Source organism: Contarinia nasturtii, unplaced genomic scaffold (genome assembly GCF_009176525.2).
Source record: "Contarinia nasturtii isolate CC-2019 unplaced genomic scaffold, AAFC_CNas_1.1 Cnas_scaffold_695, whole genome shotgun sequence".
NCBI lineage: Eukaryota > Metazoa > Arthropoda > Insecta > Diptera > Cecidomyiidae > Contarinia > Contarinia nasturtii.
The window spans coordinates 5,769,850-5,785,305 of record NW_022198046.1 but is presented as its reverse complement, the minus strand read 5'-3'; the positions used below and the strand labels follow the sequence as shown (position 1 = coordinate 5,785,305).

At 34.0% G+C, this 15,456-nt stretch overlaps 2 protein-coding genes across 3 annotated transcripts in view; both read left to right on the top strand.

Annotated features, from left to right (window-relative positions):
* Positions 1-1,256: 1,256 nt before the first annotated feature.
* The window catches only part of LOC116340488 (rap1 GTPase-activating protein 1), a 137,403-nt gene continuing 123,203 nt past the window's right edge, over positions 1,257-15,456 (top strand). The window contains exons 1-2 of one of the 2 annotated variants that reach the window (XM_031767015.1): positions 1,257-2,040; positions 6,495-7,231. In XM_031767015.1, coding sequence (XP_031622875.1) covers positions 7,104-7,231 — 128 coding nt within the window. In that variant the 5' untranslated portion in view covers positions 1,257-2,040; positions 6,495-7,103. The remainder of the gene's footprint in view (positions 2,041-6,494; positions 7,232-15,456) is intronic. The other variant, XM_031767016.1, reaches the window with a different exon arrangement.
* On the top strand, positions 13,735-14,390 carry LOC116340489. Its single transcript, XM_031767021.1, has 3 exons — positions 13,735-13,826; positions 13,888-14,034; positions 14,111-14,390. Exons 1-3 carry the CDS (start codon positions 13,755-13,757, stop codon positions 14,279-14,281), a joined length of 390 nt encoding a protein of 129 aa, XP_031622881.1. The 5' UTR covers positions 13,735-13,754; the 3' UTR covers positions 14,282-14,390.

Here is a 15,456-nt window from a genome sequence, read left to right as displayed (position 1 = left end):
AAGAAAGCAAAAAAAACAAGGCCATTTATGGTGACTACGACAAAATTATTTTTAATTGAAGCGTCGGTTTTTATTGATATGCGCGAATTAATCGAAAGCGAATTTTGTGTACTTTCCGTTAACATTTTCATTAAAAAACTGCACGGAACTAACTTTTTTATGCATATATCCGAACGGCGCACTCATACATGTTTTGAATTTTTTTGCGTCCAGGCGCGATTCCGTTACAGGTCGAAAAACAACATCTTCCCAATAAATGGTATATTAAATACATATTCGACTCTTCCGACAGGCTGTGCCGGTTCCATGTATTTAAAAAGCATATCTCCGCGATATAAACAAACTTTAATGTGTGTTTTCTCTCTCTTTATCTCTTTTCATTTCTTTTTTGCACCTTACTTGCAGTTTTTTCATTCTCGTGCATTTGAAAAAAGCAATATTCATGCAAAAATCATCACAATGTTACATCGCTGTGGCCGAAGTAAGAGCAATATTTTAAATGCACATGGAAAAGCAGTTGGGGAATTGTACTTGGGGTCAAAGAGAGATAGCGAACCGAGAGAAACAAAACCAACTGAGTCGATGTTTGTTATGGAAAAAACGAATCGGTTTCAAGTCTCTCTCTCTCTCTTTCTCTCTCTCTTGTTCTTTCAAACGTTCCATCTCCGTCTATTGCATTTAAGGCATCTATCGCTTCCATCCATCATCTCATAATAACTTGAGTTGAGTGCGAACAAGATGGAAAAGAGTGAGCATGAGCGTATGAACGAGCAAATATGTACAATATTCTCTGTGTCTGCGAGCTCCATACGATCTTGCTTTGCATGCTGCTATTCGGCTGTTCGCTGTACAGTGTACATACAGGAGCATTGAAGTTTGTGTATATGTCTCTGTGCGTTTCCTACAGTGTGTGAATCACAGTGTGCCTGTGCATGGAGCATTTGGAGTTGGATTGTTTTGTTTTGTTTCGAAATCCAAAACGTACTGAGACTGACTAAGTGTGTATAAAACATGCAGCAAGCAAGCATACACACACACACTGTCTGCCTTTCTACACTACATACAATTTTGTTCAATAGAGTTCGCGTAGCGTAGTTGTTGTTAAATTGTTGTTGCCGTTATTCGATGTTGGCCAAGTGTGATGATTGTGTGCTATTGCTGCCGCCACTGCTGTTGTTGAACAGCGTTTGTGCTGTGTTGTGCTTCGGCTGGTTGAACTGCTATGTTTATGGTATGCGAAATGCGATATTTTCAGTCATTTACTAGCTCTCCGGCTGTTTAAATGTGTAGGCGTCTGTTGAGTACGCAAGTTATTTGACGAGATTTTTTCTTCACACACATTTCTTTTTGGAAAAAATAACAACATTTCTGACGATTTACATCGTTCAATGACACACGAAGTGGACAATGTACGGTGATTTTTTTTTTTTCGCAAATCTATTAGAGTGAAAATTGTGTAATGTTTGTGTGCATTGACAGTTTATCAGTGAACTGAGTCATAATCAGTTATTTTGTTTGTGACCCACGTGCATTATCACAATCCCGAGATGAAATGGGTATTGAATTCTAATTAGTCATAGAACAGAAATCAATGCGATACGATACGTATTCGATGTGAGTTTGAATGAATAAACAAAGAGAAATACCGATTGTATTCTGGTGTTCTACATTTGACGTTTTTTTTAAATATATGCGGCTTTATCAGTGCAGAGAATTCAAACTAATTATAAACAACTAATTCTCAATATTTGAACGAAAGATTTATCGCAACAAGTGAAGTTTGTTATGTTGATTTTATTTGTAAATGAAATCAGAATCACAGAATATAGAACGAAACGCATTCAACTATAACCAAATATCGGGAAATGAACGATCATCTAAATTTGATGTTATTTATATGTGAAATTTCTTGCAAAAAAATAGAACTGTTTTTTCGTACTTGAACGACATAATAATAATAAAAAGCCAAGTAAACACATCAATGGACTTGGAAGTCGATGCCAAACGGTAAACCGAATACCGTACGCTACTTTTTTAAAGGTTTGTTTTTTATACATTTACACATTTTTCACACTAAGAAACGTTTATTTTCACATACATAAAATATAGGTCTCTCAATTGCCAAAATATTGATGGAATAATTGATTTATTTCAAAAATGAACATTTTGTATGCGATGAATGGTTCACATTCATTGAAATCGACGTCGGATTAACAAAGGACAAACTAATTGATCACAAACATACTTGTTTCTCTCTAATTAATTGTACAAATGAAAGACGAACACATTATTTGTGGATGAAAGAGAGAAACGTCATTCATTCGGTTAGCTATTTTCGACACAGAGATTTTTTTCTCTAATTCTTTCAATTCGATTAAGATGTGATATTTTGTGTATGGCGATGACATTATTCGGTATTTAAAAATGTTTTTACTTGTGCATGCACTTTAATTGGACGCTATTCCACTGTCGCCAACTAATTTCAACTGACAATTACGTGCTGTGTGCACTTTCAAGTATGGAATTCAAAGTGTATTTATAAAATTGTCAACGATCAAAGCGAAAAGAAGCACAAAATATCCATCGCTTGACATTTCCGCACCAAAGATAGATACCATTTGGTTGTGATGATGTCACACTGTGTTAAATATTTTGTAAAATATTATTTTAAAAAAAATGTTGCCGTTTATCTGTCATATTAACGTTGACTATTTTGGGAGGAATTTGAAAGAAAATAAGGCAATAATTGCCTGTGTATTACGAATGAATCGAAAAATAAGAGAATCCGTCCGGTTCGGCAAAAACAAAATTAGATGGGCCATAATTTCCGTTGGTCAAAGAAAAAAAATGACAAATTCCGACAAATGGTTCAGAGCAAAATTCGAATTTAAAGTCCAAAGCAGCAATGTATTGTATCTTGGTCACCTAAATATTGATCTTTTGCCATATGATAATTGATGAAACGAGAAGAGATGCGTGAAAAAAGAAATGACATGTGATTCGCTACAAAAGCATCAGTCGCTTTTTTTCATATGGTTGCGTAAAATTACACTTTCTTTTCTAGAGCGTTCGGAACAATGGCATTGTAAATGATGTACGCGATTCCATCCCGGTACAACATAGACTTTGTAAAATGCGCACGAATACGTGATCATATTCAGTGCGATTGAAGATTGTCTTTTGTTTCTCGCTCTTCTTTTGTTTTGTTTTCTTTTTTGTCAATAGAAACATCAATAGACCTATTTGTTTTAAATCGTAAGCCAGTAATCCAATTTCGCTTGTCTCGACGTGTGCCACATCCAACGAACGAAAGAAATAAAAAGCGAAACAATATCCCTTACATTCTTGACATTGCCAAGATAATCAATTGGGAAGGGAAAAATGACTAGTAGTGCGTTGATGTTGTTGTTTGTTTGTTTTTTCGGTGATAAATTGTAACTCATTCTCGCACATAATAATTCTATGCTCAGTAGACCGTAAATGAGAGAATGTATATGATATGTGGTAGAGGAAAAATGGAAATGAAACCACTAGAAAATTCCACCGTAACCGACACCATGGAAATTGCATTGTTATTTACATCCATATATTCTCGAGAGGTATAATCACAAAATATGCAAGAATAATTATTCATAAAGCAACAACAAAAAAGTGTGCAATCTGATGGCATAGAAAACTAACTTGCAATGAAGACGACGAAGGCAGCAGAGGCAGAGGCATTGGCAGTAAAAATTAATGCTCTTTATGCATCCAAAATATTAACACTTGTGTAACGATATAGTAAGATAGCGAGAAATGCGACGTATTTTATGAACACACACACACTCATATACCCGACGACGACGATGATGACGCTTGCGTGTGCACCCGAAGCCATTATCAGATCACGAGCCATGTGTGTAGATAAAATTTTTATGAATTGGTTTTTATGCAAAGTCGAAGGAGAAATGGAGAAACAAAAAAAAATATGATATGAATGTGAATACAGGTAGCTGTTTAAATATGACGCGATGGCTTTAATCGTTAGCTTAGCTGCGTCTTTTACGTAAAGAAAAAATTGTTTATAAATGCATAGGCACGTATACACACCGAAAAAAAACGCAATCATAAAATAGATTTCTTCATTGTTTTTTGGATATTGCGCACCCGATGCACATTAACAATACAAATTGCGCGTCGTTCGCATTTCTTCCATTGCTCAACAGATTTCACCGCGTACCAAATTGTAATGAAGAATTGCCGCCGTTTTTTGTTCGTTTGTCAACTATCATATACAAAATGAAATTTCATTTTGTTTGCTTCAATCGCAAAGCGCAAAAAAAATTGTCTACGCATTAGAAAGTCTAATATAATATTAACACACATGGAATTTTGCTGATTCTATTGTTATACCAAACGAAGAGCGGCACAAAAAGTCTGCCGCATTGAATGGTTGGCTCGAATAAAATGTTTCTCATTCGCTTTTTGCTCGCTTCATTTTCATTATTATTAATTACTGTTTGGCTAATACACATTACTTAAATAATTGTCTGTGGACTGATTACTTCTTGGTAAATTAATTCTGACCATGATCGCATGGAGAGAGAAAGAGAGAGCAGGAGATAGCACAAAATATAATCGACAAACCTCTCTGATTATACTTTCGACTCGAAATTTTTTAACATCATTCTCGACGTGATTGGCGCGGCTCATATATTAGCCTATTTACATCGATCAACATTAATATCAATTTCATTCGATGCTTACCCAATACACTTTCCCCGGGAGACTTTTACGAAATGCCTAATAAGAAACGCGTTGTCGCTTTTTTTACAGAGCTTCTAGAGAGTTTCTAGAGAGTGTTTTTTTTCTTGTTATTCTTCGTTCATATATATGTCTTTTTATACTCTGTGTCACCTTGCCGAACAATTCCATGCGGCGAAAAGTTTCAAACAAAAAAAAATGTGACAAATGTGCACGGCGAATGAATACAAATTTTTGAATAAATAGATCGTCGCTGCTAATGCAATCAAAACAATCAAATCTTGGTATTTACTTTTTAAGCGTACATGCTAAAATGGTAACTCAACTTGTTTGCAAATAAACATAACAATTAACTGGCAGTGTCGCGCACTTGCCAACATCCGTTGAAATTGTTCAATAATTTGAAAGATTCGTGGTTTATTTTTTTTCTAACTTGGCGACATCGATTTTTTTTTTCATCTTCTTCAGGTGCCTTGTGGCAGTGTAATACAGTCGTAGCACTAAATCATTGTCGTCTAAACTGTGTCGTCGTTGAATTGGGAATCACTTTCAATGTGTGTTTTTAAATGTTTTGGAACACCCTCATAACCATATTCCGTCATCGGTGTCGCACTCAATTGCGTGAAAATGATGTGAGATGACACATTTTATGCTTTTAACTATGGCGTGTGCGTGCGCGCGTACGCTTGTTCGCTGAAAAATCTGAATACCAATCATTGTAATTTTATACACTTTAAATGATTCTTTTAAACCCACGTCGTTTCAAACAATTACAACCGACTCGATTGTGTTGCTTGTTCGCGGCATATTGCCGCGTTTAGCTAAAAATTAATTAAATTAGATGTTGAATTCATTCAGAAAAATACAGTGCGTTGGATGTAAACTATTTTATACTATAAAAGATCTATTAATTGATTTATTCCAAACAGAGCCATTCATTAAATCATTATATCGATTCGTTTGAATAAAAAACACATAAAATGTGTTAAATTTCTTTCTTCTAATAAGGAATTGATGGCCTCTGAAACGTTTTCTATGACACTCATATAACAATTTCCGAAACATATTTACTAAATGCGAAAAAAATTGATGGAATATAATTGAAGTGTACGAAATCAAAGAGTAAAAATTCAATTTGTTAAGTTTGGGAAATGGCCACGGAACTGATAATAAGAAAATTACATTATCACAAAGCAAATGGTGTGCTCGTCGTTATATTTTGGTACGTCGGAAGGAATTGTGCAAGGAAATGTATCTAGTCTGTACCCCGACTTGTGTGTTTGCTTACTGGTGCAAAAACAAGACAACACCATCGCTGATTTTGGTAGCGACGATTCATTTCCTGTACAATTATGTTCGTGCTCCAATTGACAGCGCTTAAAATATAATTCAATTTGTTGTGCACAAGCTTCGACATTTTTGTCGGTTCCGATATGTAAACAATTCATTGGTTCAGACACATTTTCGAGCATGGGCTTAAACACAGGCTTTCCGTAATTTAACAAGAAAAATAAATGGAATACTCCTGTTGAGCCACTTTTTCTTCACAGCAATTTTTCCAATTTTTTCTACCTTTTACTTTTCATTTCCAATTAATTCAACTTAACTGGCGATTGATTGCATACGTTTAATAGTGTTAAATGGATGCATTTTTATAATAAGTTGGCATTTACCTGTAAATACTATAAATATGTGAATTTTCAATTTCTTTTTGTATTTTTTCTCTCTTTTTTTTCATTGTATCGTTTCAGATGTAAACAGCGCATTTGTGCATCGGGAAAAATTGATAAATATTCACGGTTAAGTGGACTATGAAGGAAAAGTGAAGTGAATATTAAATGGGCATGAAATCTTTTGCATCCAAATAAATAACATCATTTGGCGCGCTTGCTAACCGAAATCAATAGTGAAAACAAAAACCTAACCATCAATTGGAAATGTACACACATTAAAGTGCAATTAAAACAATTACAGAAAAACGTAATAAATGCCCGAATTGGTTGAAAAACAAAAATGAAAATCATATTAATTTATGCAGACGAAGAAAAAGCATACATGTATACAAAGCCACAAGCCAGTCAACAATCAAACAAGCTAAAGTGAAACTTTTTCATCGATGGGTGTTCATTTTTAAACAACAACAAATATAACATCCCTTTTTGTGCGTTGAAAATTGATAGTCAGACGAAAATAAACCGCAAACACAAATTGATTACTGTTTTTTGTTTTTTTTTTGCGAACTCTCGGAACGGTGTTGAATTGAACCAATAAAAAGAAACGGAAACAGTTGTGGAAAAAAGACGATACAACAATCGAATCGTGTGTTTGAGCGCTACCGTAGAAATATACCGTCAGTTAAAATGTTGAAGATACAAATGCTGGAGCAAATTGTCACCAGTGACAGTGTCGCCGAAGATGATAAGCAACACAACGATGCTGAACAATCAACATCACGTACACCAATCAATTTGAGTCCACAAAGAAATGGGTTTGTATACACGCAATTATTTCTTGTTTCTTTTGTTTGATTTTGTTCATATGCTGTGTATTATAATAGCGCACAGCCGCAGCATTCAAGTCTTGAATAATTGAGAATGAAAAATATCATCAAAATGTGATTTGTGTGCGATGGTCTTGTTTTGTTCAATTTGATGAGAGCAAAAATAAACGGCATAGGTGTAAATTGTATTGATCAAACGGTGTGCGAACAATTCGTGAATAAAAAATGACAGAAGATATATATCTTGTGGTTTATTTTAGCTCTTTCAAAAACATTTGAATGTCATTCGGAGCTCGGTTCAATTAGAAGAACAATTGGCAGCAATCTACCGAGGAAAATCTAATTTTGACTCATCGTCGTCTTGAATGTATGAAGTCACCATTTTTGGCAATCGGATATCAAGAAATTTACGACTTGGAAAAAAGCCGACGAGAAATGTTGTTGCCAACCACCAAACATACCAAATAATTCAACATATTTGGTTATTACTTCTGTGTGTAATATTTTTGGCGGCACACGTCTTTCGCTCACTCTCCGACAGTGCTTTCCATTGAATTTTCAGAAGAAACATAAATAATTGCCGAGGCGAGTTTTGGCATTGCATAGCATCAGAGAAGTTGGCGGATGTTCGTACTTATAACGGTACATGCCTTTGCTTTGCATAATGGTGGCATTTGCCATTTGACTTTTGTTCTTTCAAATGTATTATGCCACTGTCAGTATATTTGTTATGTTATGTTGGATTTTCCGCGCGAAAACTTTGAACCTCATAAAACATATCGGCTTCAGAATGAATGTACATTGTGGTTTTTTTGGAAATGAGGCATATTGGAAAAAAAATTGTTATACTCATTGAAGACATTTTCATGCTTGTTCATGTCGATTTTGCTATTCATCGTCGTCACAATTCCCAGTTCTAACCACGATTTTTTTAAAGTGCAAAGCAACCTTTCAAACCATGTTAATAATAATTTCGAATAACATAAATCGGCGATCTACATATATACCTCAAACTGATTTTAAAAGGTGATCAAATCGCTTATTCATGCTTGACATGAAGTGAGAAAAAAAATTATGCAAAACAAATTACATGCGGCAGCATGAAATCGAACATTTCATCATTTTGAACATATAAATCTCAAATATTTGATGAGTTCGACTGATAGATTACGATTTTTTCCGTTTTACGAAAGACATTCTCTTTCTCTTTTCTTTTTTAATCTTCGAGATGAGCCGATGTAGAAGTTTATAGAAACATTCTGACAAAATGAAGGCCAACATGGATCTCCAGCTCCGATGGTTTTGCAATGCATCACAAATTGCAGAAAATCAAATGGAAAATTTCCATGGGAATCGTTCGGCAATGAGATAACAAATCAATGTGCGAACAGAAATTTTCCATTCGCAGATAGCGAATGCGGTTTTCTTTGCAATAAATTTCATTTTGTCGGCTTCTTATTCGAAGATATTCCCTCGATACTTATTGCCTTCAGATTTTGCATTTCCTTAGCGACAAAAGGAGATCAAGCAGTATGTGTGGAACAATCGTTAGAAAGCAATTTGGAAATTTTCTTTAAAGAATTGATTTCGCATCTCCGTAAAGGTCATGCAATCATGCAATCCAATTGAATGCGGTTTTGAGTAGAAAAAAAAAACAAATTGATTCCCATTCGAATGGAAACTTTTACCAATTGAACGGAAATTGTTAACTTCATGAATTTTTCTTGGTCAATCATATAAAAAAAGAGGAGAGTCTTGGAAAATTCTTTCATTCATTGAAAAGTTTCTTTTCATTCAAGAAATCAGGCTTTATAAATGAAAAAAATCAATTTTTCAAATAAGTTGTGAAGATTACTTCTATAAATTGGCTCAGTATTAGTTCAACTCAACATACTGATCGAACAACAAATAAAACCTCGATATAACATCGATTTTCATTCACAATTTTAATGCACATGAATATGAAACCAGAATAAAATGTTAACTCATTATTAGTACTCAAAATTTCATTTGATAAACAGAAGCAATAGCCCTTGTTTATTATGTACTCAAATTTGATGAATGGATTTTCTTGTTTAACTTGCCAAAAAATCATTTGATATTTTGCTCAATTTTTACTATTCAATTGAATTACATTGTATATAGTAAAAGCCACTTTGTATGCGCTCCACACTATGGAGTGATATGAATAAGAGCTCTTCTTATTCTTGAGAAAAATTGTGAAATCTTTTGAAGTCAGCCTGTTTTCATGGCATAAAAACAGATGTTCATACAAATGAAAAGAGAACAAAATTTTGATTAAAAAACCAGAGAGAGAGAGCGGATAAATCATCATGAGTCATTTTGAAATTAGCTTATTAAAAACAATATGAGTGCATGTACTCAAGTCAATGTTATAAGTGACGAAGGTCATATCATTTGGAAAGTGTGAGACATTTGACTCCAAAAGAGTTGTATTTGTTGTTGAAAGAGTTTGTATTGCAAGAAGAAGCAGAAAAAAATATGTTGTAGAGTGTCTAAAAATCCGAAATGCCATTTATTTCCACTCGAACGCTGCATCTAAATTGACGTGGATTTTCAACAAAACTACTCCATATCAGGCGTGAAACAAAAGACCAAAACCGAAAAAGGCATACGAAGAAAGGGTACGACTGATGAGGAACGCGGCAACAAGATTGAAAGAACGACAGAAAATGATATTTTAACAGAGTTTTTCATTAGTTGATTGATATTTGACAGAGTCGCTGAAGAATCGTTGTTATTGCATATATTCTTGATTCTTTCTTTTTACTTTGAGTGAACATCTCATTATGGAATTGATTTCCATTTTCAATGGCGTCTCTGTACCCATGAATATCGACATAGTTCAAAGTATGCCTATTTAATCACATTCAAACAAGGCAATGTCTCTGGGCGATAACTGAATGTGATAGTTGCTATAACAACAAAATGAATTGTGCGAACAAATCTGTTGACGTAATAGACGACTGTTAACTACATCGTCGCTTGTTATTTGTTTAGGATTTCAAACAATGGCGATTTTATCAATTGAAAATGTATTTGATATAAATTCATATGTGTTCGATTGATTGGAAAACTTTGTTGATCGTTCATAAAAAGAGCATCTGTATTGTGTAACACTTAAAGGATCGATTGGATATCGGCCTGCGTGTGGGTGGTCTATATCTTTGGTAACTAAAAACGAACTTGTTCGATGTGAGTTTTGCGATAACTAAATCAAACGTACACGAGGGACTGTAATCAATCTTTGCCACTGAATTAGATTTATTCTGAATAAACGAATGAATTGTTATCGCTCTCTTTTTTCCGGACTTTCAATATTGATGCTTTTATTTAGCGTCATTCATGATTTCCTTCTGTTTCGCTTTTGTGTATGCGTGTATGCTCGATATGTGGAGATTTATATTTTGCCGTGGGCTTAATCATTGCTTTTGAATTATTGCAATTTCGTGTCAGTTAACAGTTTCATTATAATCATCATATAAAAAAGGTCATTTCAATAAAGCAGGCCTGAACCATAGACAATGTCGGGCTTGTTGTAGGCTCTATAGTTTCAGTTCGATGGGGAAACATAAAAATAACCTTCACTCAATTACTAATTGTGTGCGTTGTGTATTGTTTATTTTGTTCATACGTTTGTTTGTTTTTTGGCGATTAACATGTATTATCAGTGACTGTGTACTCTCAATAAAAATATTTTGTAGCCAGTTTGGTGTGCGGACAAGCTTCGATTTTATCTCTTGTGATTATTTGTGAATGCGAATGAAATATAACAGCCGACACATATGAAACCGACACAGAGGAAACGTAATATTATTCGCATTGAATAATGATGAAAGTGAACAAAATACCAACAACAAAATTCGTTATCCATAACGAACCCAACGGCAACTTTAGCATCAATTTTGAGAACAGAAAATACACGTGCGCCACAGATAATGCATAGTGGCATGTATTTGGTGTTATTTTGCAAACGCTCGCCTCATTTCATGACCAAATGTGTTAAAACATTCACTTTCTTTCTCTATCTCCATCTTCTCTCTCTCTCTCTCTCTCTTCTCTCTTCTATCGATACATGTGTGAAATGCGATACTGATGCATGCATAAAACACATTGTACTAACCTTTAGTTTTCTGTATATCACATTTCATTCTTCGACCGATTGTAAAAACAAATACAGTGAACTTGAAGCCAGCTACCATCTACTTATGTTTATGTAATAGATCGGCATAGTTTTTTTTTTTGCAAACGACGATAGACGAGAGAAAATATATACCACTGAATTAAAGTAGCTTTATGAAAGGCATCAAATCAACACTTTAAACTACTCAAAATTCGTTTGTCTGTTTTTCATTTGGGTTTTTAGTAGCATCAGTATTGTGTGATGTGTGCGTTCAGGCACAGTAAATTACTGATTTAATGGAGAGCAAATGAAATGTGTTGCATTTTAATCATTTTTAGTGCGATTAGGCATTTGTTTTCTGATAGATATTGTACACGCGTCCAAAAGACATACATTTTTTTTGCTCTGTTTCAAATCGATGCTCTCACGCACTCTAAAAACCTCTATTTTTGAAATGAATAAAGACGATTTTGTACAATTAGAGCAAATAGAAACAGTAATGATTGATTGAAAAAGGAAATATATGTTCTATAATTCACTTTCAATCTTAATGGAAATGCAGCCTCGAGATTGAAAGCTTCAAATTAATGCCAACGGTGTTTTTATTTCCATTCGCAAAAACTATGGCAAAAAAATCATTGAATTACATGTTATGGTTTCTATTTCATTTGTTCATCCGAATTTGATTTGAAAGAGAGAAGCAGAAAAAAAACTGCATAAAATCTCGAGCATTCGAATTTCAGATGCATGAATTCGTTTCCATAAATTCGATAGGCACAGACAAATTTCATCACACATGGAAATTTTCTCAAGAAAAAAAAATCATTTGACTCAAAATTAGCGCAGTATTGTTTTCGCTCTCGATGTTTTTTCTCTATGTTTTGCGTGTCTTATTTCTTCTTTTGTTTCGTCGACATTCGTCGCGAAATGACTGTGTATGTGCGACGGAAAATTGAGCACACACTCCGAATGAAGTTATTATGTCATTTGTTGGTGGTGACCAAACGATCACTCACACACGCACACTCACAAGCGTACAAATGAGTCCGTGAGAATTTTTCCAGTTTTAACTATGTCTCCATGTAGCAAAACACGAAAATTGATATATTTTACAAGTGTTTCGTTTGAAATTACAAGATTTTTTTAAAGCAACTAGTTGTTGGTTTCGACTTGAGATTCGTTCACATAACATTTTGTGATTTGGATTAAAAGCAATTGTTTTTTGTGCTTTTTTCGTAAATAGAAAATATCATTAGTTCAGCTTCTCAACTACAGAAATTGCTCGTGCCAAATTACATGTTAGGTACATGGTGCTTGTGGTTTCTTCATATTGAGTTTGAATTTCGCCCAAAAGCGAATTTGATTCGAAATTAACACATCATTACAAGGTACATGCAGCATATGTGTGTGTATATTAAAGTGTACGCATTTCTGGAGAGTTTATTGTATTTTTTATTCGATTTACATCTCATGGGTATTTGCACGGTCAGTTACTACAAAAATTTGTATAATGTAACAAAATGGTACCACATTCAAACGGTTTTGGAGAAGCCAGTTGAAGGTGGTGTTGTTGTTGTTTTTTTTAATTACACAGTCCATTTTAATTCGAAATTGCAATTTCATTCGGCGCCATTTACCAATGTTTCATTGTTTTCACATGATCTTTCTTTTTTCTTTTGTAAAATTGAAGAAAAAAATTAGGGAAATAAACAGTTTGCTGCAAAAAAAATTACTCAAATATGGCCAAAGCAGCGGAACTGTACTGCGGTGAGAAAGGAAGGTGTCCAACTGTTTGAATAAACGCGTATACTTTCCATTAATCAAACGAAATCGAGATTTATACCAGAGATTACAATTTTTGGTCAGAAGATCGAATTTCATTACGTTCCGTTCACATTTTGATTATTTTACTATCTTAATCTTTGATCGAAAATAACATCTCACAGCGTCAACGATACGCTACATCAATTCGTCCATTCAACTGTGATACTTCATACATCTTGCGGTCAATGTGTGATTTGGCTACTACACAAAACCAATCGATTATTATCAATGTATATTTATTGCGTCATCTCATTTCGCATAATTTGCAAGTCGATTATGTGTTTGTGGTTTAACACTTTTAAAACAAAAATCTTTCCGCACCGAATATTTTAAAAATGAAAACAAAAAGTGTTCGTTTTGTTCTTTTTTGTTCAACTGACAAATGTATCACATTATAATGATTTAATCTGTTGTTGTTTTGGTATTTTATATCAGCGTCATCGAACTGGTCTCGGTCGAGAATTGTTTGGAATATAAACAAAGACGATCAACAAATTTGGAATCAGTATACGTTAATATTTTGAAGTTTGTGTACGGCCAAGTATGTTGATTTCAATGATGAATTTGGTATATTTGTTTGTTTTGATAAGTGCTGTGATGTGTGCATCGAACTCGGTGAGATATGGAACATTTTCAAAACTGAAAGTTTAAACTAAAATTCAATTTTCCAAAAAAGGCGAATGAAGAGCTGGGAAATGCGATTCGAATATGTCGTCAACAATTCCCGAAAGAGGCAACTCGAAATGTGTCACACACCGATTTTATTAAATTATCCAAAAATGATAAATGCTATTTGCACTGCATTCTGACAGAACAAAAACTGGTATATTCTAACTTTTATCACACTTGAAATTCAATTTAAAACGTAATTTCATTAATTACTCACATTCATTTGGCAGATTGTGAATGATGCTTTGAATGCCGATTCATTGCAATATGCGACGAATGACGATGTGACGACCAAAATAAAAACGCAATGTGGCGCGATACGAGACAGTGATCGATGTGAACTTGCGGCCAAAGTGCAAAAATGTATTGAAGATGTTTCCAAAACGACACCGATTGAATAAAAATACACCTTTGATCTTGGTCATTTTTCAACATTTTCGACTCTTAGTCAATCTATTTATGTACATTTCAAATTTATTAGTAAATAAAAGATCCACCGAACTGGTTTAAGTTGATTCGTTCGTTTGGAGAGTTTTTTCTCCATTTTTTTTTTAATCAAACAATGGCATCGTCTTCATGGAATAATAAATTTATTGTATTCGCCAGAAGTACGCACACACACGCATTGAACGTGCTCGAATCAACACCCGTGAGATTATTTGAAGAAGATATATCTCTCGTTTTCTGCAGAAAATTCATTTTCGCGCACGAACCAAGGTGAAAAGAATGAAATCAATCAATTTTTGATTAAACCCGAGTTAGTTTTGTTACCAATTTTATTCGTTCAATTTAACAACTCTATGCGGGCCGTTACTTATAATTTCTGTTTATTCTCTTTCTCTCATTCATTCGGTTTGGTTTATTGTTTCCGAATTTATACGGAGAATAAATATGTTTGGCAAATGGCGACTATATTATACATAGCAAAATTGATGAAATTTATTAGCTGAGGTTATTCAATAGAAGCCGAGAATGATCAAGTTGATTCAATTGATGTGAAAGTAATTGAAAGTGAGTGGCGTTCGCCACTCCATCATTTTCAATGTCATTTTTCATTTTATTAGCTGTTGTTCCACAGAATTCGGTTGAAGCGTGCCTTCACTCAAACCCAACTTGTTGATAGTTTTGCGAACTGCTAACTGCGTAACCATAAATATTCTCCATAGTAGCTGGAGTGTATGCGAATATAAGAAAAATATGATGTAACATTGAAAGCGCATTTTCTGTCATACTGGGAAAATTCTTGCGCAAAATGATAAATACATTTATCATCAGTGTGGAAGTGTCCAGAGAGGAATATAATAGAATTGTTGAGCATGTGCTACGAATAGTCAATTATGATAAAATAAATGGCTACTTAGTATTCAAATGATCAAATTCATTTAAATTGCATTCAATCGATAAATGAAAGTTGATTTGCGTTTCCGCATTGAACATTTCAAGTAATCGAGAGACATTTATGAAGAGTTAAAATCCACTAATTGATTATTCTTTCGAAATTCAATCCAGCATATATGATGAATTGTTAAAGATTATAATTAAATTAATAGCCGTTGTTTTATTCGTGTAATCATAT

Bases quoted from the DNA above. Each gene is read 5' to 3' on its own strand.
- LOC116340489 (XM_031767021.1), top strand. From the start codon at position 13,755: ATGTTGATTTCAATGATGAATTTGGTATATTTGTTTGTTTTGATAAGT. The intron at 13,827-13,887 runs GTGAGATATGGA...TTTCCAAAAAAG, and splicing joins TGATGTGTGCATCGAACTCG to GCGAATGAAGAGCTGGGAAA. The intron at 14,035-14,110 runs GTATATTCTAAC...TTCATTTGGCAG, and splicing joins TTCTGACAGAACAAAAACTG to ATTGTGAATGATGCTTTGAA.